The following is a 27,513-nucleotide window of genomic DNA, read 5'->3' on the forward strand; positions in this document are numbered from 1 at the left end:
GATCTTTAAAGGTATATAAGCACCTAACTCCTACTAAGGCTAATTGCTTTGGTAGACATTAGATGCCCGAGTCCCATGGACTTCCAGCAAGATGTAGAACATCTCTATGTTGCCTCCCTGCTGATTGAGGGCCATCTCTGAGAAGTAAACCCCATCCATGCACTTGGACTTGACTCATACCTAATAATTTGGCAACATGAACAACTTCAAAGGGTCCTGGGCACATGCCCCAAAGCTGCTCTCAGGTCCTCTGTCTTGGGCATGTAACCAAAATGGCTATAATCTAATCAGTTAACACAACTGCATTGTATTTTTGTCCTTGTGAGGGAGCTTCCACTGAACTAACTTGATTAACCTTTTCTTCTTGTCCTTGCAGTCCAAACTGTGAAGCCAACTGATTGGTATAATGTAACACAATTGAGATACATGAAAAATAAACAGTTTTACTCTATTAATGCCACTGTATTTGCCCAGAACAATTGTCTTCTAATAATGTTTCACAAAAGCACTTAAACGATTTTGCATACAGTACCTAGAGATACACCCCAAAATCTTGCTCCTTTAGCTACTTGCCTTTATAAGCAGAAAAACATTCTTGTGGGAAGAGCAGTATATTTCAAGACATCAGTACCGGTATCTTTTGTTATTGATTTCATCCTCAGTCGAATTCTATTAATCTTTGCTATTCCAATAGGTAATAGATTTACCAAAAGCTTAACTCAGTTCTGTCTTCTGTTCTTACGTCTAACGAGAAACAATATGTTAAAACATTTCTTATTCCTTAGTAAGACAATTCCTTTAATAGTATCTTGCATCTGTTATAAATATTTGGAAATATCTCTAAACATTTTTGCCCCATTTGATCATGATTAATTCTAAAATTCTTGCAAACCAACAAAGAGTTAAAAGACATGCCTGTTTTCTGCAAAGAATCTTCACTGGACATGAGTGATTATATCTGTGTGCTAAATTGGAGCGAATTAGGCCAGTACTCAGTACTCATATTTAGGTTTTAATGGCTTAATTAATAATGAAGACCTGAAAACCATGGCAGATTCTTTAGAAATGTTAACATAGGGATATACAGAGGCTAATGCTGGTGCATACAGCTTAATTGTTGAAAATGTCTTTCTCATTTTAATTTTACCTGCTAGAAAGTCAATAATCATTGATTTAATTTTGTTAGGAAAATTCTTATCTTTTGCCCTTGTCCAAGAGACAAAATCTGTGTGTAGTCTGTCTTGTATTTCAATTGTTGACTCCTCTTAACCTTCAAAGAGCACCTTAATTAATAGTCTCTGTTTGAAGGGGACATAATTTACTTGAAAAATTTAAAAAAGCTGTTGGTAATGCCTTTTATGTAAGACCCTTAAGAGAAAATACAGTGTGGTAACAGGAAAAGTCTTGTTGTAGATTAAAAATTGGTTATGCAGGAAGGAATGAGTTGTACTGAATAGCTGCTCCCCAGAGTGGAAAGGGCACACCAGGAGTCAGCCTTATTTAATAAATTAGGGCTTCAGCAGAAAAAAACAGGCAATAATATGTGCTGATGTCAGTAAGTTTTCTTAGTTGGTACCAAAAATGAAAAGAAAGATGTTGCTATGAGCTAGATAGAGTTAAACTAGAAATGGAGGTAAAACTGGAATCTCAAATCTGACTTTGCTTTAATAGGAGGCTGCAAAGACGTAGATCTTAATATTTAGGTTTTTTCTCCTGGCTCAAATCTAAAATTAAAAAGGGCCTAATTCTTGATGTGGTTCAGATAGAGACAAATTCTTGTGGGAATGATATGCTTGTGCAATTTTGGTTAATTATAAATCATTGGCTATTCCTTATATAATGCTCTTAATGCAGCAGTTTCAAAGTTCTTCATAATACTGGGTAAGCATCATTATTTCCCCTTGTTAATAGACGGTAAAACTGAGACATTAAGAGGTTGAGGATCAGGGTTTTACATCTGGCCTGTGATGTTGGGTGTGCAAAATACCTAAGGTTTGCTTTTCATAGCAAGTGACCACCACAATGTCAAAGGAAATGTGTGAGAACTGGTGTCTGCATGAAGACACACTGGTGAAGAACTGGTGAGATGCACACCTTCATTGATGGTGCCTTGCTTCCTAAAGAAAGGCTTCTCTCTACTCTTTGTATGAGGTTTTAAAACTGTCTTCCCATCTAAAGCTCTTTTTGAATTGGAAACTTATTCTTATAGATCACTCCAGAAAACCCTACTCCTTACATCTCCTATGAGTGATTAAAAACTTTCTGTGTTTTTCTGCTTGCTTAAAAAGATTGTTGTCTGTAAATCCAATAATACCATTGATCCCCATCCCCACTGCCCTTTCTCATTTATAGTTTAGTGGAGATAATGTCACATAACTCACACATTTTTTTTTATCAGTAGAGCACAAAACAGGTGGCAGTAGCATAAACTGGGGAGGGGAAGGGGGGTGGGGGGAGGAAGATAACCAGGGCAGCAGCTCCGGGCCACCTTTACTGGGGGACACAAAAATAACTGCCACCTGATAGTGCTGTTGCAATTAGTATGGCAGCAGCCCTTGCTGCCCTGAGCATCTCCCTGCTATGCCTCTGACAGATGGCACTGATGCTATTTCTATCTCCTGGAAAATATTTCTAAATTCATCCACTATTCCAGTTACTGATAGAGGTAGAGTGAAGCTACAAAACAAAGCTCTGGAGTTTGAAACCCAGTCACTGATAGAGGTAGAGTGAAGCTACAAAACAAAGCTCTGGAGTTTGAAATCCAACACGTTAATCACAGAGATAGAGATTTTATCAAAATTCTGTACCGGAGCTGAAGCTAGATTCAGACCCCCATGAAGTGTGGAGGTAATCAGAGCTCTGTTTTTGTGCCTTTTCTATTATCTGCTGTTTCTTCTGAAAACATAAGCTAGCAGTTGCAAGTCTAAATTAAAATGAAACCGATACAAATAACTTTCACACTTCTCTTGTGTGGAAGCTGTGAACAGGACAAGCATATCTCTTTTCTTCACTGTTACAGCTTTATTTTCGAATAGGACTTTGTGTGTACATGTCTAGTTGAAAATGAGTCATTTAAAAACAAACAGGCCATTAAGCCAAAGAGTACATCAGCCTTTACACTACATGAATTAACTTCTCACCTAATCGTTCTGAAGCTCCCTATTGTGTTCCACCATCCTTTGGTACATGTTGCCAACAATTTAAAAAACAAGCAGTATTTCTTGTCTTTTATATCTCGTCTTTGTTTGATACATAGATAAAGTACCAGAACCATATTCTTAACTTGAGCACTGAGTTGATCTTGAACTGAGATGAAGAGATAAAGTCCCACTGAAGCCAATGGATTGAGACCATAAAGGAATGAATCCGGCCAGTTCTATAAGGATCTCAGAGGATCTGCCAGAGGCAGTAAAGGGAACAGTTGTCCCTGCATTGTTATCTATCACCAATCTGTCTCTTTGCCACCTTGAGTTTATGGCAGAAGAACTGTCTTACCTACAGAAGTATTGCTAGCTATTCCCAATGTTCCCTTGGTCTGATTTGCACAGCACGTGTAATAAAATTAGAAAAAACAGGGTCAGCACTTCCAGTGTTCCCTCCCCACCTTGTTTTTCATGCCTCCCCTTCTGAGACTTGTAGATTCAGACTTTCTTCCGTTCAAGACCATCTGGTCCTTGCAGTGGTTGGGTGCAGTTCTCTGAGGTACTTAACACTTTCATAGCCGATCAAAGTTGATGAGATTTGAATAGGTTTGGGACTTGGAAAGTTTGGTCCCTTGGTCAATGGCCCTGGGGGAGGCCTGCTGTCAATCTTAGAAAGGAAGAATTAGAAGTAAGGGAAAAAGTATTATGCAAGGCAGCTTGAAGAAAAACTACTCAATGAATCACACTGAAAAATATTTTTCAATTTAAATTATCTGAAGAAGTAATCCCCAGACACTAATGTAATGTAATGTAACAGGCCTTAGGTCCTTCAGACTCATGAATAACACTGATTCAAATGACAGGCCTCTTTGTTGCCAAAGTAAAATGAGCTGGTGATCCCACTTCTGTTACTGGTTCCCACAAATGCCCATCACAAAACATTCATCCCAGCTCGCACTAATTAGAGCAGCATTGGCAATTTCAACTTGGAGGTGAAGAAGTGAAATAGCCACCAAAATCTCCCTCACTCAGGGAGGAGCTCCCTTCAGGTAACCATTGAAAGCAGGATGGACATGAGGATGTTTAACCTGCTGCTCCCCATGTCATGGATATTTTGCAGTCCACCACCTTTCATGATCAATACATCTTCTGCATACAAAAAACAAGAGTAATCCTGAAAGTGGTATGTGGAATTACAGAAGCAATCTGTGGCACAAACCCCTTACTAGGTATAAAGACTTCCATTGTACTTTGACAAAATAGCAGTGCTTAAGCTTCAATAAATTATCCAAAGTGGTTTCATTCAAACTTCCTTTTTGACAGTTATTCAGATGGTCAATGTTTCATAATTGATAGCTGTTCAACTAAAACATTGGCCTTCTGAGTAACTAGGAAAGTGGAAATTTGAAAGAGAACACTTTGGGTTAGTTATTGAAGTCCCAGGGCTATTGTCTGCTAAAATACAAAAAAGCTTTACAGCCAGGGGTAATTGCACTTGTGGATTTACCTGTGCGCATTTAAATTAAATGGGGTCTTTCATTTTTGTTTTATTTACTGTAAAAACTGTGATGTGTTTATTGCTGCTTGTTCATAAAAGTTAAAAGAAAATTAAAGGCTGTTCTGAAATACTCCGGTCAGTCATTTCTTTGCCTCTCAAATCCGTTTTTTTACTGGCAAATGTGTTTCCAGGCTTATTTATAGGGCATTAGTGACATTCAGTGTTCAGTTAAAGTACTGTAAGTTAATCACTTTTATCAGTTGTTTGCAGTTCTCGACCTTTATGGCTTGTTTTTTCTAGCTGTAATGTTACAAAATTTTATTTTATAAGGTAACAACATCCAGAACTTCTAATCGGAACCTTTTCTTTCTTTTTCTTCCAGGCTGTTGATATTCTCTTGCAGCATGGAGCTTTTGTCAATGTTCAAGATGCAGTTTTCTTCACCCCATTACACATTGCAGCATACTATGGACATGAGCAGGTATCTAAATGGGCAGAATTTGAAAAAGCCAAGCCAATGCGACCACACAATGAGCCATATGTAGGTCTATTGTCACTTGTCTGCCATATTCAAGAGGATTCCACTATAAAATAGCATTCAATGGGCTTCACATACTTAAGTTATGCCTTTGAATAATCTCTGACATTTTCAGCAGTTTGAAAGCCCATAAGAATTTTACTATTCATGTTTTAAGTACTGACTGTGAGAACCTCCAGCCAAAGTTAATACCCCACAAAAGACCTCTTGAAATTAATTGTTATTCATCAGAGAGAGTTTTACTCAAAACTATCAAAGGTTTTTAACCTGGGGATATATTTCATATGACACATATTACCCATTCTGTCCCATGGATCTCCCACTTAACCTTTAGGTATACCAGCTTAAATATTTCTAAGGAAAGGAGAATACATTTTCTACAGTAACAAAATAACTGAATTTTGGAACTGATGAATGAAATTAGTAGGAAAACTCCTATTAGCTTCAGTGAAGCCATGGTTTTACCCAGTATGTGATAGATGCAACAATCCTGCCTGCCTGATTCACAAAGGTAATGAAGTTAAAAAAAAATCACTACATGAGTTAAAATCAAACCCTTGTAATCTCATTTCCAGTTGTTTTTGTAGCGTGGGTGTGTAGCTTGGAGGGAAATACTCACATTTGCACTGTGGCAAACCCTAAAGCTCAGAAGTGGCCTTGTATCTCTTTTGCCTTGTGTGAATTCATCCCCATGCCTTTCTTTTTCTGGAAAGAAGCATATGCTGGGACATTTTTGGTTTCAAAGCATGACCTGCAGGTAGAGTATATTTCTCATTTTATTGATGTGTTATTTAGAGTGCACTGGAGAGTCATTCCCGGAAAAAGCCTTTCAAAGGACAGAGTCCAAAAGCACAGATGATTGAAAATGCTTTACTTCTATGGTTCAGTAGCAGTAAGGATGTGCACAGTGCATTCATTCCTGAGATCTTTTTTTTTCATACGTTCACTTCATCTTGCAGTAATGTTAAGACACTCTTTACATATTGGGCTGAGAGATTAGTTTGCTTATTTGCTATGAACCACTTTTGAACAAATAGTCACAGTCTTCTGAAATTATGCTAAAATGAATATGGTGCTTTTGTGATAAGGGACTCTACCTTCAGAAAGGAAACTAAGTCTGTGACATATCTAATTTATGGACTTTAAGAACATTTACTTTATTATGCTGACTAGGTCAGTTAAACAAATAAGTGTGTCTTGTTCCCTATCCCTTGCTAGCCATGTCATTTTAGAAAATGAACTGAAACCTGCTACTGCGCAATGCAATATTTTATAGACATACAACTTACAAATGGATGTTATAATGTTTCTCATGACCATATACTATTTAAGTATACATAGTCTGGTTTCAAGTAAAAAAACACAGCTTCCCTTGCGAGGTGTTAAGAAGGACAATAGACAGTATCCTTCTGGGTTTCATTTAAACATTTTTTAAATTGGATTTTCTAATTCACATATATGAAATATTTAGGTAACACGCCTCTTGCTGAAGTTTGGTGCCGATGTGAATGCAACTGGGGAAGTTGGAGACAGGCCACTCCATTTAGCTTCTGCCAAAGGGTTTCTTAATATTACAAAGCTCTTGATGGAAGAGGGAAGCAAGGCAGATGGTAAGGAAAGGTTTTTAAATTACAGTGGTACATTTACATTTGATATGTAGTGTCAAGTCCCCAGCTGACTGTGATGCAATTCTGTTCTGGTATTTTGCACATGTTTTTGTTTTGGCATTGGACAGCTATGGCAAAAAAATATCTCTGGGAATGTTTTTTTTGCTTTCGAAATTTGCTTTTTCTATGTTTACATGCTGTTTGTGTTTGTTTTTCATGAAAAAAGCTATAGAGTGAATTTATTGGCAGAAATATTCATAGGAACAGTGAGATGTAAATGACTGATGGAGACTATTGGCAGAAAATAAATTCAAAATTCATCACAATAATTGACACTGCCAACCTGTTTCTAGCATTATGCTCATCCACCCAGAAAAGAGAGGCAAACCGTGTGACCTATGTCAACAATCAAAACAATTCAAATGCAGGATATTAAACATCTACAATGAACCACTAATAAAAGAGTTAAGTCTAAATTACGTGGTACATAATTTTAAGTAATAAATATCACAGGGTTTCTGAAGAGAACTAGAGCTGGAATTTCAATTTGGGGGGGGTGTATGAGTGCACGCACGTGCTTGTAATATATGAGTGGAGGAAGGGCAAAATATTTATCAATATTAATTTTTTGCATTTTTTACAAGTTGAGGATGTGTAAATTAGGGATTGGGGTCATCATAAGCTACTGCCAATAAAATTGTTATGTGCTTCTATACCAACATAAATTACATAAATACTGAAGATTTCACAAATAAAATATTTGATTTAGAGGGGAGTTATCCTTTCATCTTTGAAGACACATTCTGTAGTTACCATGTGCCAAGTTTTATTGTAGTTACTTTAGCAATATAAATGGTACCAATCATTATATTCAGGTAATATCTGCTGTTTAAGTGGATTCCCGGTACAGTGCAGAGCCAGGAGAATGACTGCAGCAGGTCACTTCAAAACCTGCATGCTGAGAACATGATCAGAGGGGAAAGATTGCCTAGGGAGAGTGATGCAGTGTGCCAATGATTGTTGGCTCTGGAACTGCTCCTAGGACGTGACTATTGCGGGCAGATGTAAGTTAGAGCAGCCTTAAGGGTCAGAACACAGCAGGCCCCAAAGTGGCTTATAGACCTTTTTCGTCATACCCTGACCTGAGCTCCTGGGTGAAGCATAGTTTAATAGGAAAGGAGGAAATCCAGTAAGTCTATACAGGACTTGCAGGAAAGGGAGAACTGTAAGTTTATACACTTAGAATATCTCTAAAATGCCATGTTTCCTAGCTTACAACATGCCGTGGAGTATAATATGCATGTTGTTTTTGAAAAGCAAAATGAAGATTATTTTTTTTCTTCAGAGTTATGGTTCCATAGAGGAGGGATAGAGCCTAATCATCAGCTGACTCACCTTTCCTTTCCTCTTTAACTGAAGCTGAATTCCTAACTGTTCTTTAATGCTGGTCTCCCTGGGTGGATCTATCATTTTGAAAAGAGATAAAGTGTCTCTGCTAAAAAGCTAAAGGAGCTGTAAAATAGACCAGAAACATCTACCACATAGTAAAATTGGTCTAAGAAAGGTTAGCTTAATTAGTGGAACATCAAGACCATTAAAAAAGGGAGATAATTGTTAACACCTGTAAAGTAACAAACAATGAGTCATTAAGTCAGCTGACCCCCTTAGTTACCTGAACAGCCGGGATCCTGGTTTTCTCTCCTTAAAAATCACAAAATCTCTGATAAAAACTCCACAAATTATCTGATTAAAAAAACCAAAATAAGCAACTAAAAAGAAACACCACTATATATATATATATATATATATATATATAGGCATCAATTGAACATAATGTTTTATTAATATATTTACAATTTGGAAGCCTACCAGTGGTAAAATAAAATACATTCTAAGTATCTATAAATCCTAGTATTTCTTTTGGGTTTTTTAGCATAGAAAATGAGAGCTCCCCTTGCCCCCTTTGCTCACCAGGATACAGGTCCAGGTTCCTCACTCCCCACCTACAGTCCCCCAGCATTGCTGGTGCCACTCACTCCCCACACAGAGCCCCTCATGCCCAGCAGCCCTGCCAGAGGTATGGGTCCAGGGACCTGGATCCATAGCTCTATGCCCCCTCAGCAGTGCCCAAGCCCCAGATGCTGGCTGCAGGAGATGGTGGCTGCTGCACACCACCACCACCACCATCCCTGCTGCTGCTGGGTGGGCACAGGGTGTCTTACCAGGGTAGCACAGGGCTCCCAGTGGCAAGGAGCTTCTTCTCTGCCTGGCCCTGCCCTGCCCTGCCCTGCCATGCCGAGTTCCACCTGGTGGGCCACAGAGGCCCTGGGTGGAGGGCAGCAGGGCAAGGAGCCTGAGTCTGCAGTGGGCAGCCCACCCCTGCTCTGCACACAAATCTGGTGGGCACATGCCCCCTGCTCCACCCCTCCCCCCCCCAGAGTGCATGTAGCAACAGCGAGAACCCCCTCCCTCCCCAGCCTCCGATGAGCTGCCCATGGCTCCATCCCACTCCCTGCCAGGCCCCTGCAGCCATGCATTCTGGCCCTGGGCCCCAGTCCCAGCCCCAGCCCTACCCAACTCACTCCCTTTCTCCCTCCCTTCCTCCCTATGGGGGCCTCAATCCCCCCTCTCCCCCACTAGACTTACGTGCAGAAGCTGCTTTCCAGGTTGCCTAGCAGCCATATATGTGTGTATGTCCCCACATCCACACGGTGCCCCCTGCCTGACCGCCCTTCTTCCACTCCCCCAGCCCCTTGCAGGCTGGAACTCTGCCAGCCTGCAGAGAGTTCCTTGCAAATGTGGAAAATCCACTTATTTCTCTGTTAAAATTAAAGATCTGCATTTTTCTTGGTTAAGTGGGAAAATCCACGTTTTTTCCCATTTTCCTGTGTGGAATGAAAAACCTGGATCCCTGCTGAACAGTAATACCACAGCCGTGACACTGTAGACTAGGAATTAAATCAATGCGCTTCCAGCACTGGGTAGAGAATCAGTTTCCCCATTTAATACATGCATCCCAGTTTCGGGGGGCTGATCTTGGGGGAAAAAGGGTGTGTTGTATGTGAGAAAATACAGTAACTTAAGTCGCTCTTCATGAAATTGCTATAGCGTCCTGGGATTTGCCTGTCTTGGAAACAAGTGGTAAGTGTCTTACTGGAAAAGGAGATTCTTACCTTGCCAAATGCATAAAGCTTCCTCTTCTAAATCTGTGGGATATTGGATCTTAATCCTGTTATCTGAATATTCTCTGTCCTGGACCTTACCCCTGTATATTTTAGGAAAGGGAGTAAAGAATAAGCACTTGTTTCCAGTGTTCTGATTTTTTCCCCTTATTAACTGGTGACTGTTTGAAGCTGTTCCAAGTTTGGTATGTTGGATAAAGTTAAACAGAGATGGACGGGTGAGTAAAATGCAGCAGAGATAGTAAAAATACACAATAAATATAATTTATAGCAGTGGTTGGCAACCTTTTTAGTCTATGGGCTGGACTATCCCAGTTTGAGTCAGAGGCAGGTGGGTAGGCAGGTGCTATGACTCAGCCACCATTACTGCTTCTCCCCATAACAGCATGGGAAAGTGACTGCTGTTACAGCTTTCTGCTGCTGAATGCCACCAAAGCTCCAGGTGCACAGGCTAGGTCTGGCCTGTGGGCCATAGGTCGCTGACCCTTGATTTATATAATGACCCTGCAGTTTATTTGCAATTCATTGGGAGGATGTACCATCGCTGCTTCCCACCTGTTTTTGTAATACTTGTACAGTAGAGGCATACACATGCATGCACGCACACCCAAACATATGCATGCACACCAGGGAAAAAATAATTAGTAATTATAAAATGCAGATTTTAGAAACTAAAAAATGATGGGAAAAGTATTAATCCTGAGGATCCTGTACACAAAATTGATGCAGCCTTATATTACATTTATTAGGCAATTAGAAAGAACTAGACAAATGTGATTTTTGAAAAAGTGACAACAAAGAATCTGTAACATTGTTTAGTTTAATATAACTCTCGACTTTTTTCTTACTGCTGTTAACACACTGGCCATAAACAGGCATTACTTTTGTACCAGGAAAAAATCCTTTCTCCAGCACAAAAAGCTGGACAGCCATTGAAGTGCTTTCTTGCAGAAGAGAATTGGCTCCTCCACAAGAAACTGAGATTGATTCCTACAAGACAGATCTCTCTCTTCCTGTACAGTTCTCCACTTATCTTGGGTGTGGAGGATGGACACCCAGTATCCCACAATCCTCTGCTCTGTCTCCCTCTCTTTAAAAGAGAGGGAGGGAGAGCTCTGGCTTCCTGATAGCTTGCCCTGTCCCTGTGGGCCCCAGCAGGGAAAGTCCCTAGTACCCTTCTGGCCAATCAGCTGATTGGGGGGTGGAAGAAGGAAATTTTCTCTGCAGGGTGATTTAAAGGCTGACAGGGTGGGGAGGTGTTCCTGGCCCTGCAGACTTAAAATTTTGATGTGCGACACAAAACCTGCCCATTTGGAATATGTGCCACCCAGCCTACCCATCATGGTCATTTAAAAGCCAGAGAGTCAAGAACTGGGTCAGAGAGACTCTTCCCAGCTGCACTTCCCCACACCTCCAGCTTTAAATCATCCCATGTGCCTGTGTACACTGCAATTTTGAAAAGAGAGGCTGCCTATTAATAGCCTGCCCTCTTCTCAGGCAGGGAGGAGGGCAGGCTTTCAAGTAGTGTGCTCCCCTAAGGGCGAGGGAGCAGCTGTCTAGTGCCCCCTGCCTAGAGAGTTCATTATGGGGCTAGACCACGTGTATGCTCCAGCTCCCAGGCCATTTTTCTTCTCTGAAATTCTTACTACTAGAAACGAACACCTGTCCATGGCCACTAACAGTCAGAACACATAGTCTGAAATCTTTACCTACTGAAGCCAATGGCAAACTTCCCAGTGATTTCAGTGGGGTCAGGAGTTTGCCTAAAGAGACAATTTCCATTTGATCTTGAGAGACTTAATTAAAAACAAACCTGGAAAAAAATATCCCTGAAATAACTGATGTTTACTGCCAGAGTCAGACACACTATGAAAAGAACAAAAGTTATCAAAATTGCTCAGCTGTATCCTCCCATCATAGCATCCTTTTTTATTTTTAATGCCTGTCAATGTTCACAGCTATTCATGAATTAAAAACAATAGATCATTACAGAGAAAGACTAAAAAGGATTCCATGTAACCGCGTATGTAAATCATATAAAACTCCTGCAGCCCATACTCAGTCCAGGCCTCATTTAGTCCTTATGGAAGACAGCAAAAGCCTTTCAGCTAATTTGACTGCAAACTGATCAAGTTTTCATTATGGGAGTTTTGCATGTATATGTGCTGTATTCTCAAACCCATAATGTCTGGCCCCAATTCAGAAAAGTATTGCCCCTTGTTTAATATCACACAGCCCAGAATGCAGTGACTATGTGTCATTTTTCTTCAGTCGTTCCACTCAGGACTCAGGTTTTCTATGCGCTCTTCTGGGCTCAGTGCTGCCAAAATTAGCATCATTCGTGTTCTTTGTTTCCACAGTATCACAGGCCTGTTCTGCTGGTGGCACTGTAACTGTCTGCACCCACATGCCTCCTACTTGCTAGGTTCTGACAGCATAAATTTAACATATTCTCTCTGAGTCATGAATACATTACATACCTCCTACTCACTCATTAAAAATGGGGAAACAGCATGACTCAGATTTGTAAGTATTTTTTTTCAACAATGAGCTCTTGATATTTAAGTCTTGATATGTGTGCACTGAACCAATATAATTATAATAAAAGGGGGAAAGAGAAGAGATGTTCACTCACCATTTCAGGAAGAAAGAGGTTTATTCTCAGTGAGCTAATTTATTCCAGAAAAGAGGAAATTAGGATCCATTCCAGATTATTGATTTGAAAATTGTATATTCTCCATTGGAAAAAGCAAGGAAAATGGAAGCTGAAATGTTTTACACACAAAATGGGACATTTTGGAATCTTGATCTTACTATGGTAACAGAGGAATAACTCATCAACAATTAAGAATGAAAATAATTTATAATATAAAATAAGATAAGGTAATTTTGCAAACATCTTTTGAAATTCAGCGATCTGTTTCATGGAAGTGACCCAGTCTGTTGAATATATTTTTATTGTTTGGTTATTTAAATCTCATTTCTCAGGCCACTAAAACAGACAAAGAAAATCAATGTTCACTGATTCACACTGAAAAGGCCAAAGTGTTGTCAAACTTTACTAACAATTGCAAAATACAGGTAGCACCAAAGTCATTTATATAATCATAGAAAAGTACAGCTAGAGGGACATCAGAAGGCCATCTAGTTCAACCTTTTGCCTGAGCCAGGGTCATCTATATCTAAAGAATCACAGAAAACTCCTTGTCTAACCTACTTCGACAACTGGCAACCCTGTCATACAACCACAAAGCATAGCACCTTAATCTGTCAGAGGTAAAGCAACGGGTCAATAGTTGCCATTATCCTACTGCTGCAAAGGCTGTTGTAGACATCAGGGAGATCCAAGAAAGAGAGCCACTCCCCCCACTACAGAAGAAAGCAAAAGCCCCCACAGTCCATGTCAATCTGACCTTGGGGTAAAATACCTTCCTGATCCCAAACGTAGGAATTAGTCTGACCCCGAGCAGAGGGGCAAGACCTTCCAATCAGGAACCTTAGGCTTTTAATCCCAGCAGGAACACTACACACCCCCGTCAAAATCCCCAGTCTCGAGTGCAGCCAACATTCCTTGCTTTGGAGGAAGATCCAAAAAGAAAAAAACATGTAGCAACAGGAGAAGGAATAAACTCCTTCCCTGTCCTATGTGGCAACCAGAAAGGCCCAGAAGCATGACATATATCCATAGTATACCACAGGCATAGCTACTCCTAGATCATCCCTGACCAATGCTTATCAAGCCTCATCTTGAACGCTCCAGTGATGGAGATTTGACAGGCAATCTGTTCCATTGCCTCACTGTTATAACAATGAAGAGGTTTTTCCTGACTTTGCTGCAACTTCAAGCCATTGGTCTGCATCCTGCTCTCTGCAACTAGAGGGAAAAGACATTCTCTTTCATCTTTATGGCATCCTTTCAGATATTTGAAGGCTACTATCATTACCCTTCTTATATGCCTTTCCCATAAGCTGAACATGTCTATTTCCTTCAACCTCTCCTCACATGTCTTGCCTTATCATTTTTATTACCTGCCTCTGAACCATCTCTAATTTCTCATTACCTTTTAAAAATATGGAGCCCCAAACTGTACACAATACTTCGGATGAGGACTACACCACTGCTGAGTAAAGGGGCACTATCACCTCTTGTGTCTTGAACCTTATGTTCCTATTGATGTACCCCAAAACCTCACTCATATTTTGTGCAGCTGTATCACACTGCAGACTCCTATTGAGTCCTAGATCCTTTTCCATAATCCTGCCATCCAGCCAGTTGTCATCCATTTGTATTTGTGTTTTTGATTATTCCTCCCAAGGTGTAACACCTTGCATTTGTCATCACTGAACTTCTTCCTGTTAGCTCCTTTCCAAGTTTCCAATCTGTCAAGATCCTTCTGAATTGGCTTCTTGTCCTCCAGACTAGGGATAGAAGTTATACATAAACCAGTTTAAGCGATCAGAAACTGGCTTAAACCTGTAAGGCTAGAGACAGATGTTACACAGAAACTGGCTTAAGTGATGAGAAACTGGTTTAAACCTGTAATAGAACACAAATTGAGTGCATTTTGAGTTCAAAATGGCTGAAACTGGTTTAAGATAAACTTGGTTGAATGTGGTATTAGACTTAACTGATTTAGATCAAACCAGTTTATGAAACTTCTATCCCAGACCCCTTCCTGGTTCAAATTAAATCACAGTCCCCCAGCATCCCAGCATGCTTTCCAGACTGGGCTGGGCTGTGTTGTGCTGTCTGCTCCAGGGAACAAGGCAGGTCCCACCCCTCTGTTCTCCAGCTTGAGCAGTGAGGGCTGGCTGACAAAGTGGGGGGCAAGCCCAGTTGGGGATTCAGCCCAGTCTACAGAGAGGATACTCCTCCCCCCCCCCCGCCGGCAAACCCCAGCTGGGGTCTGGGGCTAGGAGGGGGGCAGGGTGAGTTAAACTCTACTTCCCCTGCTCAAACTTACTGCTGACTGCAACTGTGGACTACAAATCCCAGAGGCACCTAGCAGCAGGAAGAAGTCATCCTGCAGAGTCCTGCTGCTGTAATTCTTGACTGCAAATCCCAGAGACCTTGGGGGCAACAGGAAGAGAACGTGAACACACAGCCAGAGGGCCCTGCTCTAACACTCCATGACTTCTGGCCTGAGCCACTGCAGATATGTGGCTGCATTTCCTGAATAAATGTCTGTTCATTTCTGTTTCAATTTAAACTGCACAGCTTAGACTAACCTGCAAAAACTGAATCAATTCAGCCTCAGGCTTTTTGAGTGTCTGTACTTAATCCTCATGTATTTGCAGTCCATCCCAATTTCATGTCATTTGCAAATTTGCTCAAGAAGTTCTCTGTTCCAGCATCCAAATCATTAATAACCATGTTGAACAGCCCAGGACAGACCCTTGTGGAACTCCATTTGAAACTTCCTGCGATTCCATCAAAAATCCATTTATACTTACCATTTGCTTTAGGCTATTGAGTCAATTGTCTATCCATCTTATACAGGTTTCCCTTGTTTTATGCTGTACATGTGTTCCTGGAAAATGGCACATAACTTAAATTCGCATAAAGGGAGCGCACTTTACAATGTAACAAATAGGGATAAGTTCTAAGACCTCAAACTCCCCCAGACCCATTTCTACCACTTTTACAAGACAATTTTGGTACTCACCAACAGCGAACAGTACAACACTGCTGCCAGGTGGCTTCGTGGCTCACAGCTCCCAGGGCACCATGCTGACAGGGCTGGACCAGGCTGGGCTGCAGGGGTTGGCACTATGGAGGAGCCAGGCACAGGCCTGTCCCTTGGCAAGGGGTTTCACAATAGTGCCGCCCTCATGCCGCCCCTCACATGGGGCACTAGCACAGGGGTGGGGGTTGAGGAGGGAGCTGGGGGGCGAGTCTGACCCTGGCCACAGGTCCCTGCTGCAGCCTGCACTGCCCACCAGTGCTATGCCCACAAAGACACCTCCCCACTGCCAGCACTTTACAGAAGGGGTGGCATGAGGGTGATACTGCTTTGAAGACCCTGGCCCAGGGGCAGCCCTGTGCCCAGCTCCTCCACAGCACCAGCCCCTGGGGGTTAGGGGTGAGTGAGGGACTGGCATTGTTTGGGGGGGCAGCACATGGCCCTGCTCCCTGGTCTATGGTGTCACTCCCTCAATGCACCACACAAAGCAACTGACTGCAGGCTTCCATCACGGTGATCACATAAGAATGAATTTACCTTGCATATAAAAAATTTTTGGTATAAAAAGCATCATCTCATAAGAGTAAATTTGGGCATACAGAAAAATGAGGGAAATCTGTAGTAACTTTGGCCCACAGTTCTCCAACTTGTTTATAAGAAGGTCATGTGGGACTTTGTCAAAAGCCTTGCTGAAATTGGGATTCACTGTATCCACAGATTCCCTTCATCTATTCCATGCATCCACCCAACTAGTTATCTTGTCAAAGAAGATCAAGTTTGTTTGGCAAGATTTTTGCCAAATCTTTACCAAACTCATACTGACTGTTCTTTCTCCAGATGATTGCATATTGAATTCATTAAGATATAACTTCCTGGATATCGAGGTGAGGCTAACTAATCTGTAGTTCCCCCGATCCTGTTGTTTGCCTTTTTTAAAGAGGGACACTATGCTGGCCCTTTTACAGTTCTCTGGTACCTCATCTCTCCTCTATAAGTTTCTAAATATTAATGCCAAGGGCTCAGTGACCTCCTGTGCCAGTTTCTTCAGTACACTGGGATGAAGCTCATCAGATTCTACTGACTTGAATTCATTCAGATCCATCAAGGATTAATTTAAACACGAGTTTAGCTTCATCCTTGTCACAAAGAAGCAGAAATCATGTTGATATATTTTATATTACAAACACATTTTATATTATAATCTACAAACAAAAAATCCAGTTCATTCTCTCCAGATGTTAATCCCATGATTAGTTTAGGTTTGAGCAAATCAGTATGAGCACTGTTGCAATATGAACACTTGTCATCTGAATGTGAACACTTTCAAAAGGGAGCATTTACTTGAATGACCAGATAAATAAAACATTTTTTCTGGAAATATTATAGTAGTATATTTTTATCAAATTATTTTAAACTCAATTCATTTTTAGACCCATAAGACAAGCTTAAGTTTAATTTGCCATTATGAACTGATAGCACTTGAAATGTATTGAATTTTGAGAATATCCAGTTGCTGGGATCGATTTGTCATGACAAATCTCATTTTTATCTCTTTTCCTTCCTGCTCTCTAGCTTCTTAGTCTTTTACTATTAGATTAGCATTATTCACCCCATAACAATTCTTACTTATTCTTACCTTATTTCTAAGTGAGTTCAGTTATTTGATAAAATCCAAATAAAACTGTATGACGGAAGAAAATACTTCGCAACTAGGATAAAAGACATCTCCCTGATTTCTAGAGTCCAGGAATACTTCCTCATATGAGACATCCTTATTCATATGAGTAGGGTTTAATCAGTACTACTATTCAGGCAAATCAATACTTTTATGTGACAATGATAAATCACAAAACTGCTTTATTTTTTTCTAGCAAGCAACTGGTAAGTTTGTTTTTTTAAATAAAAACAGTGTTATTCCAAAGTAACATTTTCTCATTCACTTTTGCAGTAAGTTGTGTCTGTAACTTTCTCACCTCCTTCGATCTCTCGTCCCGCTACAGATTTAAAGAATGACCATACATATACTCATATTTTTCACATCATTTTTTCAATGACAATTTCTAACAGAAAATAATACTTAGCAACAAGTTTTAGACCTGGATGAATCATCGGTGTTATTTGCCTGGATAATAAACTTGATTAGTTTCAATCTTAGGTGAAAATGAAAATCTATCATCTGTTTTGTCTAGTAAGAAGTAGAATCTGTAAAAAATCGTCAATAGCTATGAGACAAGGATGTCCCTTTTCTATCTACAGATAATCACATTCTTTTTTATTCTGCATTCAATGAAGCACATATAGAGTGTGCTTCATATTTTGTTCTAGCAGATTATTTAGTGTTTAAACTCATAGTGCAGGTGTGTCAAACTCATTTGGCCCTACAGACTGGATGAGTGGCTTAGTACTGCTACACAGGCTGGATGAATGGGTTTGGAGTAGCTCCATGAGCTAGATTGGGCCCATTGCCCTTCCCTTCCCCTCTCCCCTCAACACATATTGGATCCAAGAGAAGAAACAGCTGGCATTGCATGCAGTGCAGGTCCTGGACCAGCCACAGCAGGTACCATGTGCAGCTCAGTTCCAGACTGGCATGGACAGCACTATGTGCAGTGCAGTTCTGGACTGGCCAGAGTGGGTGCCACGTGCAGCTCACATCCCAAGCCCTGGGCACTGGGCTGGTCTTGCACACACTGCACATGGTGTGTAGGTCAATTCAAAACCCAAGGCAGCACTGGGGTTCAGCTGACAGGGCTCCGTGAGTAGGATCAAGCCTGCAGACTGTATCTTTAACACTCCTCCCATAATGGTTTAAAATATGGATTCTTTGCTTTTATAGCTTCTATCAACTTTGAATGATCACAATAAATGTATCTTTCCCCATCAACACTATCCAAAGTTGCAGCTTATACCCTGAAATGTGTCTATTTAAGTTATATTCAGCCCTGCCAATTAAGTCATTTTTAAACTGTCTCATATGAAGATTAACGGTACATCAGTACCATCCTGGAATACAGACTCCTGCAAACAGATATTGCTTTTTCATGTGGGCCATTTCCTTTGGCAAACATGCTCCCTTTGTCCTTTCTTATGATTCTGATGGCTGGAAATTGTCTCACCTTTCCAAGTATCTAGATAGTCTTACAGGTAATTTTTATGGTGCTTCAAGTGTCCCATTTAGGAATTTCTTTGCTTGTTTTTGTACTAAGCTTCTACCGCTTTCTTGCTGGATAACGCCTTTCTGGTTGGAGTCTGCTGTGCAAGCAGCATTAACTCTTCCAGGGTTAGCTTAAATATCTCTTATGATTTTGTAAAAATTTAAAATCCCAACTCCAAGATTCTCATACCAGAAGTTCTCTGTTATAATCTTCCTTACTGATGTCACAGCCGAGTGCTCTACTTGTTCTTATAGCTCTTCTACAAAGGCTTTCTTACTTCTTTTCTGGGTTTTTCCTGTTACATTCTTTTTGCAAATGAAAGGGTTATCATCATTTTTAAAAGCAATGGGAGGGGTTATATCTCATTCCTTAGCACGTCTTTATGTATATTTTCATCATCATTCCCCAATGTGAATAAATGGGGCGCGGGGGTGGAGAAAACTGTGCTCCTTAACTCTTTGTGCTATACTTTCTGATGGTTTGGAATCAGTAAAGTACCTCTGGCTCTCCAGCTATTCTATTACCTTATCGAACAGCAAGTCTTTTAAACAGCAAATATAGAATGAACTTCAACATTTATTTCCTCTTCTTCATACCACTTCAGAATGAATCAGCCTCTGGCAGCACACTGTAATAAAAATATAAAGGTTATATATTAGAGGTACACAAAATAATACACAGAAAGGTCTGTGTTTCTTTCTTTTACCCTTTCTTAGAAGATGACGACAAGGAGATAGTCACTGGAATTTAAAAACACAAGCTTCATACTGATAGAAGGACTTACTAGGTACATTGTATAACTAACTCACCCATGTATCTCACTGCCACAAAATATCGTTAAAGCCAAAATTTTAGTAGAATTCAAAGAATTCTTAGACCTGTATACAGGCAATGGGTTCTTGAGATGGGCTCTGAACAAGAATGTATGGAAACCTTCATAACGTAAAACACTTGCTGACTCAGAGGATTAAGACGAAATTTCAGCTATACATATAGATTATTCCATAGTGATCTATTACCGCAGTGATCAAGGGCACCCTCTTTAGGCTCAAGACACCCCCTAGGAAAATGCCAACTTATGACTTTTACTCATGTTTTGGTTACAGAAAAATAATAGAGCATTTATTCTGTTGCAAAGAACTCAGAAAGCCCCCAACAGGTCAGAATGCTTTTGACACTCTAGTTTCCTATTTGAAATCTCTGGGTTTATCTTATGAATCATGTGTAGATGTTTGCATACATAAAATGCTAGTGTTGTGCAGCACCCATACAGAATCTAATGGCAGGCCAGGGCCCCACAGGGTCCCATTGCACCCTGACTGAGAATCATTTACTACAGGCTTCCTTGTAATCTCTTCTGAAAATCTTGAGGAGGAGGGTCATGAATGTTTATTAATGTACTTACTATAATATATCTTTCCTTGTATCTCCTGTATTCATGTTTTTGGAGGTTTTCTGCAACTACCTTTTGTTCTCTTGGCCAGTTCCTGGTACTTAATGAGGCTAATATATTCTTTAAAAGTAACTGAATTTTCCACTCCAGGGAACAGCGTTGAAGGATTTTTCTTCCCATTTTTTTAATGAATGAATTTTGCTCCATTTACTTGAGATTACCCAGAGGGTTGTTTTCCTATGCATAGTAACTTTGGATCAGAGTTTTGCTTCATATTGTTAATACACTGACAGTAATACTACTTTCCAAGGGTCATTGGCTCATTAATACCTCCTACTTTTTTTTATTGAAAATGCCTTCAAAACGTGCCAGAAATCTCGTGTTGCAAACCTAATTACATTCTGAATGATTACAAGAAAATGGCCTTGGTGATTTATTATGAAGGTTGTAGGGCCTGATCCTGTATCTGTTCAAGTCAGTGGGAAAGGTCCCATTGGCTTGCACTATAAGGAATCAGGCCCAGATATGCTTTACCAGTTAACTTTGCTGGGATTTCATTTATATGCACAAGCACACAATTAAAAAAAAACTGGATTGAGTGTAAACCACTTGTTTCCTCTATCTTTTATTCAAAATGACAGCAAATGCACAGGACAATGAAGATCATGTACCTCTTCACTTCTGCTGTCGATTTGGACACCATGAAATAGTCAAGTTCCTGCTCCAAAGCAATTTTGAAGTTCAGCCCCATGTAGTTAATATTTACGGGGATACACCATTACACCTGTGAGTAGTGGAAATAAGTGTTGTTTTACATTGGCAGTATTAAGAGTGTTAATAATTCCATTACTAACACTTTTCTGACTTTGTCTTCAGTGCTTGTTACAATGGAAAATTTGAAGTTGTCAAGGAAATAATTCATCTGTCAGGAACAGAAAGCCTGACTAAGGAAAATATATTCAGTGAAACAGCTTTTCACAGGTACAACATTGAATTCTGCTTATAGATGCATGCAAAAACTTCTACCACAGCCTGACTGAGACCGAGATTTCAGGCAAGGTATGAATGCTAGGCTCATGTGTGCAGCAGAGACAAGACCAGAGTCTAGTGTTGCTTTAACAACAGTGGAGAACTGTAGCAGAAGAGGTCATATAGGAGAGAGGACAAATGATGAAATATTTGATGAAATGATGAAATAAGTTGTGTAAATTATTGCTTTTTTCTGTCTTTCTCCTAAGTGAATCTGAACATGGTCCCCAAGCCTAGAATCCCTCTGACTCCTCGACATTCTAGATCTTCTAGCTACATAGACATTATCATAGCTATATAGACAAGAATAAGTTGGCAGGTCAAAATTCATGTAAAAATTTGTTCCAAAGATTTCACCACACTTCTATGAAAACATAAAATAGGGATATCCTGAGATAAACTGGCAGCACCTGTGGCCACTTCTTCCATAGCTGTATGGTGAGGGAGGACCCAGAAGGGGTTCACAAACCACTGATGCTGCCCACACCACAGGATGGATGCATATCGCCAATGTAGCCTAGGCGGAGTGCAAACGCTGCCACTGGTAGTGTCCATGCAGTGGGAAGAGGAAGTGGGATCTCAGGGGCTGCCCCCACAGCATGTGGCCCAATGGTGTGCAGCTCAAGGGGAATTATAATAAGGATCTTTCCAAAAGGGTGGAAAAGTACATATTTATGTTGTGTATTAACCCTGCATTTGCACTTAAATTAAGATCGTCCATTCTGTTACACCAATTTAATGTCAAGGTAACTCCCTTGAAATCATTGGGTAATCCATTTTGCGTGTTGTGGGAACTGGTGAATTCACTTTTTGTGTTACTTTTGCAGTGCTTGTACCTATGGTAAGAACATAGAACTTGTAAAATTTCTTCTCGATCAGAATGTTATAAGTATCAATCATCAAGGAAGAGATGGGCATACAGGTATGATCATGATCCTTAATATTTATGCATTAGATGTTCTCAACAGAGAAGTTCCCAAACCCAAAGTGTGTCTAGGTTGAGATTTCAAGAGGAGTTAATGGGAGTCAGATGCTCAGTTTCCTGTTGAATTCAGTGAGATTTGAGCACTCCTAGAATGTGTCTACACTGCAGTGCATGAACGGTGCATGCCCCCAGCGGCTGGTGGGGGGGGCACAGCTGCACTGGCGGTGGCGGGAGCCCAGTGGCAGCAGTGGGAGCCCTGTGACAGTGAGCGGGGAGCTCCCGCAGACACCACCAGTACCATTGGTAGCAGGGCACTGACCAGGGTTCGGTGACCATCTGCAGGCATCACCAGCAGTGGCTGCCAGGGGCAATCATGGACCACCTGCAGATGCTAGGGTGGCTAGTGGCGACCACACACAGGTGCCACTGATAGTGTCAGCAGTGCCTTTTTGCATGGGGTGCTCCACCATGTGTAGGGAGTGCACGTGCATCACCATGCACAGCCTCTGCGTCGCCCCTGCTACTGTGTAGTGTAGTTGTGATGCAGCTAACTTGGGTATCACTGGCAGTCCAGTAAGAAAAGCACAGAATCCAGCATAATTTACCCTGTTTCTCTCACTGCTTGTAGCTAGGCTTCTAAATCCTTAGGCCCAGATTTGCAAAAGTACTTGAATCTGTAACCCCAGTGACACAGAGAGGTAGCTGAGGGTATCAAGCACTTGAAAGGATCACATCTTAAACTGAACAGTAACAATACAATAGACAAATAACAAGCATCCTTTATAACTAGACTATAATAGGAGCAATTTCAAAATGCACTTGAATTATGTATAATTGGGCTGTTCTTGCTAAGCATGGTGACATGAGAAAGGATGCAAAGAGTGGCATAAGGAGATGAAAACCTCAGTTCTGAGAGGTTTATGGGTGGGTGTGCAGAAGGAAGTGGGGACAGAAATACAGACATGAGGAGCTGAAAAGTACTTGGAAAGTGAGGAGGGGGAAACTGATGATAAATTAATGCCGGGAGTCAAGAAGAGAGGAGATCTGCTCACACTAGAACAATATACATGAATTCTCACCAGAATGTGTGTCTCCCTTTTGTTTATTAAAGGCAAAAAATCCCTCTTTCTTTTTGTATTTATATCAAATAAAATTGCTAACCTATATTTGTCGTAGTGATTTGCAGGCAGTGGAATAAGTGCTAACATGTCCTGTATGGCAAGCAATAGATTGGCTCTTATAGCATAATATTTTCTTTTCTTACAGTGCTGTAATCATTCGCCTGATAATATATTCCATTATCAAGGGAATCAATTCAGGCTTCATAGCTATTGCTACAAGTCCTATTATGTTGTTGTAACAATTGTACTTACCACACTGACTGTTCTTTTTCCCCCTCTAATGTTCTAGGATTGCACTGTGCTTGCTACCACGGTCACATTCGTCTAGTACAGTTTTTACTGGATAATGGAGCTGATATGAATCTGGTAGCCTGTGATCCTAGCAGGTCTAGTGGAGAAAAAGATGAGCAAACCTGTTTGATGTGGGCTTATGAGAAAGGTATTTCAATTTCCTAGTTTCTGTTGCAAATACAAAGGACTATTACGGTAGAAGATAATAGTATACACTAACCCCTCAGCACCTGTGGACTGGGAACGCCCACAACTGTATTCCAGCCTCTGACATCAAGTTGCTGAAAACCATGCCTGGGATTTATTCCTTCAAATATTTGAGGCTGTTAAACCTTACTTTGATTCAACACAGACTCAGCTTCTGTAGGAGTTATGTTCTGCTAAAATAAAAACTTCATTTTTCAGAGGGACAGTTCAGAAAAGGCAATTTCTACCTATATTATTTGGATGAAGCTTTGTTTTTCACAACCGGAGGAGACATTGCAAGAAGCTATGCATTATACTTGTGTTCCTGCATAAATTCAGGGCTGTTTTTTGTGGTTCCAGCTGTCCTGTCCTGTGCGTCTCACAAAATTGTCTGAGTAATATGTCAGATTTATATTCTGTATTTTTTTTTTCCTAGTCAGTCAAAAAAGTTTTGCTTTTTACATAACAAAGAAGCAGAAAACAGTCTAAATTTCTTCTGAGCTGGCTGGTGTCTAGGGTTTCTATCTACAGGATCCCACTGTTTTCCTTACATTTCTCTACTTTCATGAGACCCCTAAGCGGTTTTATATTCACTGGGTGGAACAGCTATCCACCGGAGGTGGTGAGTCAGCAGAACAGCACCTGACAGCAGGATGAGTCAGCAAAACAACTCTCCAGGCATCTCTCTGCAAGGTGTTCCTGCTTGCCATCCTCTTACACAAAAGTCCGGACAGTTTGTATTAAATACATCACAATAGCTCTCGTGTGTTTAATGTGGCATGGATCGTCATTATCTCATTGACTTATTATTGTCCTGTTTCAACTAGATGCTGAGCATTTAGTTACTCTTTTTACAGTGTTAATAATGATCTGTTGCCACCTTTTTGTAACAGTAAGACCCAGATATTAAATGAAGACTAAATCCTTGGAGATAGTCAATCATTCGGTGTAATCATAGAAAATTCCAGAAAAAATCCAGTAGCTGAAGATACAAGTTGCACTAAATCATCAATAAATTGTAGATTCTCTCAATTAATCAGTTTGCAATAGCTTTGCTTAGGGAGCACTGGATACAAGTAGAAATCTTTCAGCTTCTCGTACTGTATTAAATTAGCAGCCAGTTTTGTGCAAATGCAATTTTATTTCTTTTCACAAATTAAATCCCATGAATCATCGCAGTAGATGCAGTATTTCTATGATGAGAGAATTATAGAACGGATTTTGTGAGGGCTGCTGTGAACTGTTTGCAGGACTTAGGAAGTCGAGCGAACAAGCCTTTCATCACTTGTGAGCTTACTGGCATTTTCCTGGCAGGTTTCTGCTTATCGTGAGCCAGAATGCTTGCACTCATTAGGCTCTTGATGAAGAATATCCCTAAGAAAATGCCAACAAATTTTGCCACTGAGCTGGCAGGAAATTAAAACAGCTCCAAGCAAATAGAGCCAAGAGAACTGTTGAAATGATAGGTAGCATTTGGTGTGTGATCACTGCATCGCAATATCATTCCAAAAGCATCTTTTTTTTTCTGTGCTCTCATGTTTGTCAGAGGTAAACAGGAGCACTGGCTGCTGGCTCTGACAAACCAGTACGTAGAGCTGAACCAGAAGTGCAAAACCTCATAATAAAAGTGCTGTTATTTTCTATTCTTTTTCCATGGGGCTCTAAAAAGTGAGAAAAGTTGCGGGGATTTGAAAACATAAAGACACTATTTATTTTGAAAATGCATCCAATTAACCAGCAGCATAGCCTCAAAGGACTTAAGAATTCCACATTTAAAAGAGCCTTCCACAATATGCTGTTAGCAAAGTGGAGAGATGTGATGAGAGACCTCAAATCTGGAGCTCTGGGGGATCAGAGTGAGCAGAATGGGACCCCAAAACAACCTTTTCATATACTCCAAAATATCTAGGACACTGATTCCATTCTATAGTAGTAATCTGTGCATGCAGAATAGTGATGATAATATTTGTAACTGTCCACAACAAGAAGACAGAGTGTGTTGTTCTGTTGAGTTGGTATGAACAGGTGTATTTTCAGACTTACATTTTCCCCATTGCTGTTAATGAAAATTATTCTTGGGGTGAAAATTATCTGTGTCACAAACCCCACTCTGGTCTGGGTGTCTTATGGGGCGTCATGAATATTTTCTTGAATTTGCTTGGCAGAGATGCCATGTTTAGTCTCTACAGATAGGCAGTATCAAGCTGTATTTATCCTTATCCTGATGTTTATATGCACTGTGCTATTTAATATTAAATGTATCTTATATGTTATAATAGAGCCAGGGTTTGCAATAAGATGATGACTTTCAAGTGATAAAGAATGAGTTTCTTTGGCACCTAAGAGAAGTTCAAGTCCTAAAGGCTAAAGAACAGTAATACCTAAAAATTAGCATTCAATATGAGTTGTTTACTCATCTTCCTTAAGGACCTACTCTGAGGCACAGAAACCGGGCTCTTCTAGACAAATGAGGAATTTATATTTTAAAAGAGGGGACTGTAAGAATAACACCTGACTCTTCAGACGGTTGGGAGAAGGACATTTCTCAGAGCCAGAAACTAAAGTGAGAGAGTATTATTAGGATATTTGATTCCTAGTCCTCATGTCTAAAAGGAGGCAAACATTCTCCTGGTCTTAAATAGATTAGGAAAGATTTATGATCCGGGCAGGAAGTTATAGACTTTGTGTGCCTCCCCCCCCACCATCCAATAGATGACACATGTGAATGGACAGATAAGAAACTGTACTTAAGTTTTGCCTGGAAAGTGTAAGGGGGTCTTCAGTTTCCCCTGGCCTAGGGAAACACTGGAGTCCCTCAGCCTGAGTAAAGCAGGTTGGCAGGAGAAACTGCAGGAGGTCCTGGCAGAGAAGTCAGAGCCAGAAACTGCTTTCTAACCTGTTGAACTGGGTAGGAACTACAGTCTTGGATTTAAGCTACAAGGTACAAACAGGTTATTGTTCTGACATTTTCTTTTGTTTGCTTATTCTTATCTCTCTATCTCTCTCAACATATGCTGATTTCTATGCTTTTTTTGTTTTTGTAATAAATCTTTTTGCTATCTTCTTATTGCCAGTGTTAATTGGGATTTTGGAGCCTTGACCATGCAGGCTTTTTTCCAGCAAGGGGTGAGGTCCATCTTTTCTGAATGCGCAGCTGAATGAGGGTGTGATTCTTTTAGCTGACAGAATCTCCCTCTGCTAAGAGCTCACCTGAGTGAGATGGGTATAGCGTAGGGCAGAAAGGTGGCATTTAGAGCAGCAGTCTGTTCTCAGGGGTCAAGTAGCAGACAGCAGAGAGGGGTTTGGAGCTAAAAGACTCCCTTAAAAGCATGAGCGTACTGCAGAAGTGTATCAAAGGTGCTCCTGACCACATCCGGGGTCAAGGCATGTCGCAAACTGATTATTTTTATTGGCAGGTGCTTCCTCAAAAATATGTATTTCTGATTACTATCAACAAACGTTTTGGGCTACAATTTATTCCATCAGTTCAGCATCTCAGTGGCACTTAACCAGCTAAGCCACTAAGTACAATTCTCTTCCAAACTGCTTAAGTCCATGATATATCTACTTTTGAAGTATGCCTTCATCTTAGCCTTAAGATTAAATCACAAAAAGCAGCAAGGGGAAACTCACCCACCTTTTGCAATAACCATTTTTCAGGGACTTGGGCAGAATGTAATGCCTAAGGACCTCTTAGTTGCCTAATACTGGTACTCTGTTAATGCAGATTGAGTCTGTCTCTATATTTTTTCATAAATAGA

At 40.5% G+C, this 27,513-nt stretch overlaps 1 protein-coding gene across 4 annotated transcripts in view; it reads left to right on the forward strand.

Annotated features, from left to right (window-relative positions):
• Positions 1-27,513, forward strand: part of LOC149863589 (serine/threonine-protein kinase TNNI3K) — a 212,003-nt gene that overhangs the window by 76,472 nt on the left and 108,018 nt on the right. For all 4 annotated transcript variants that reach the window (XM_090046885.1, XM_090046881.1, XM_090046882.1 and 1 more), the window contains 6 exons: positions 5,024-5,122; positions 6,651-6,789; positions 20,842-20,986; positions 21,077-21,181; positions 22,057-22,151; positions 23,565-23,714. In XM_090046885.1, coding sequence (XP_089903011.1) covers positions 5,024-5,122; positions 6,651-6,789; positions 20,842-20,986; positions 21,077-21,181; positions 22,057-22,151; positions 23,565-23,714 — 733 coding nt within the window. The remainder of the gene's footprint in view (positions 1-5,023; positions 5,123-6,650; positions 6,790-20,841; positions 20,987-21,076; positions 21,182-22,056; positions 22,152-23,564; positions 23,715-27,513) is intronic.

This window comes from Crocodylus siamensis, chromosome 5 (assembly GCF_052110815.1).
Source record: "Crocodylus siamensis isolate JL-2025a chromosome 5, ASM5211081v1, whole genome shotgun sequence".
In the NCBI taxonomy this organism is placed as follows: Eukaryota; Metazoa; Chordata; order Crocodylia; family Crocodylidae; genus Crocodylus; species Crocodylus siamensis.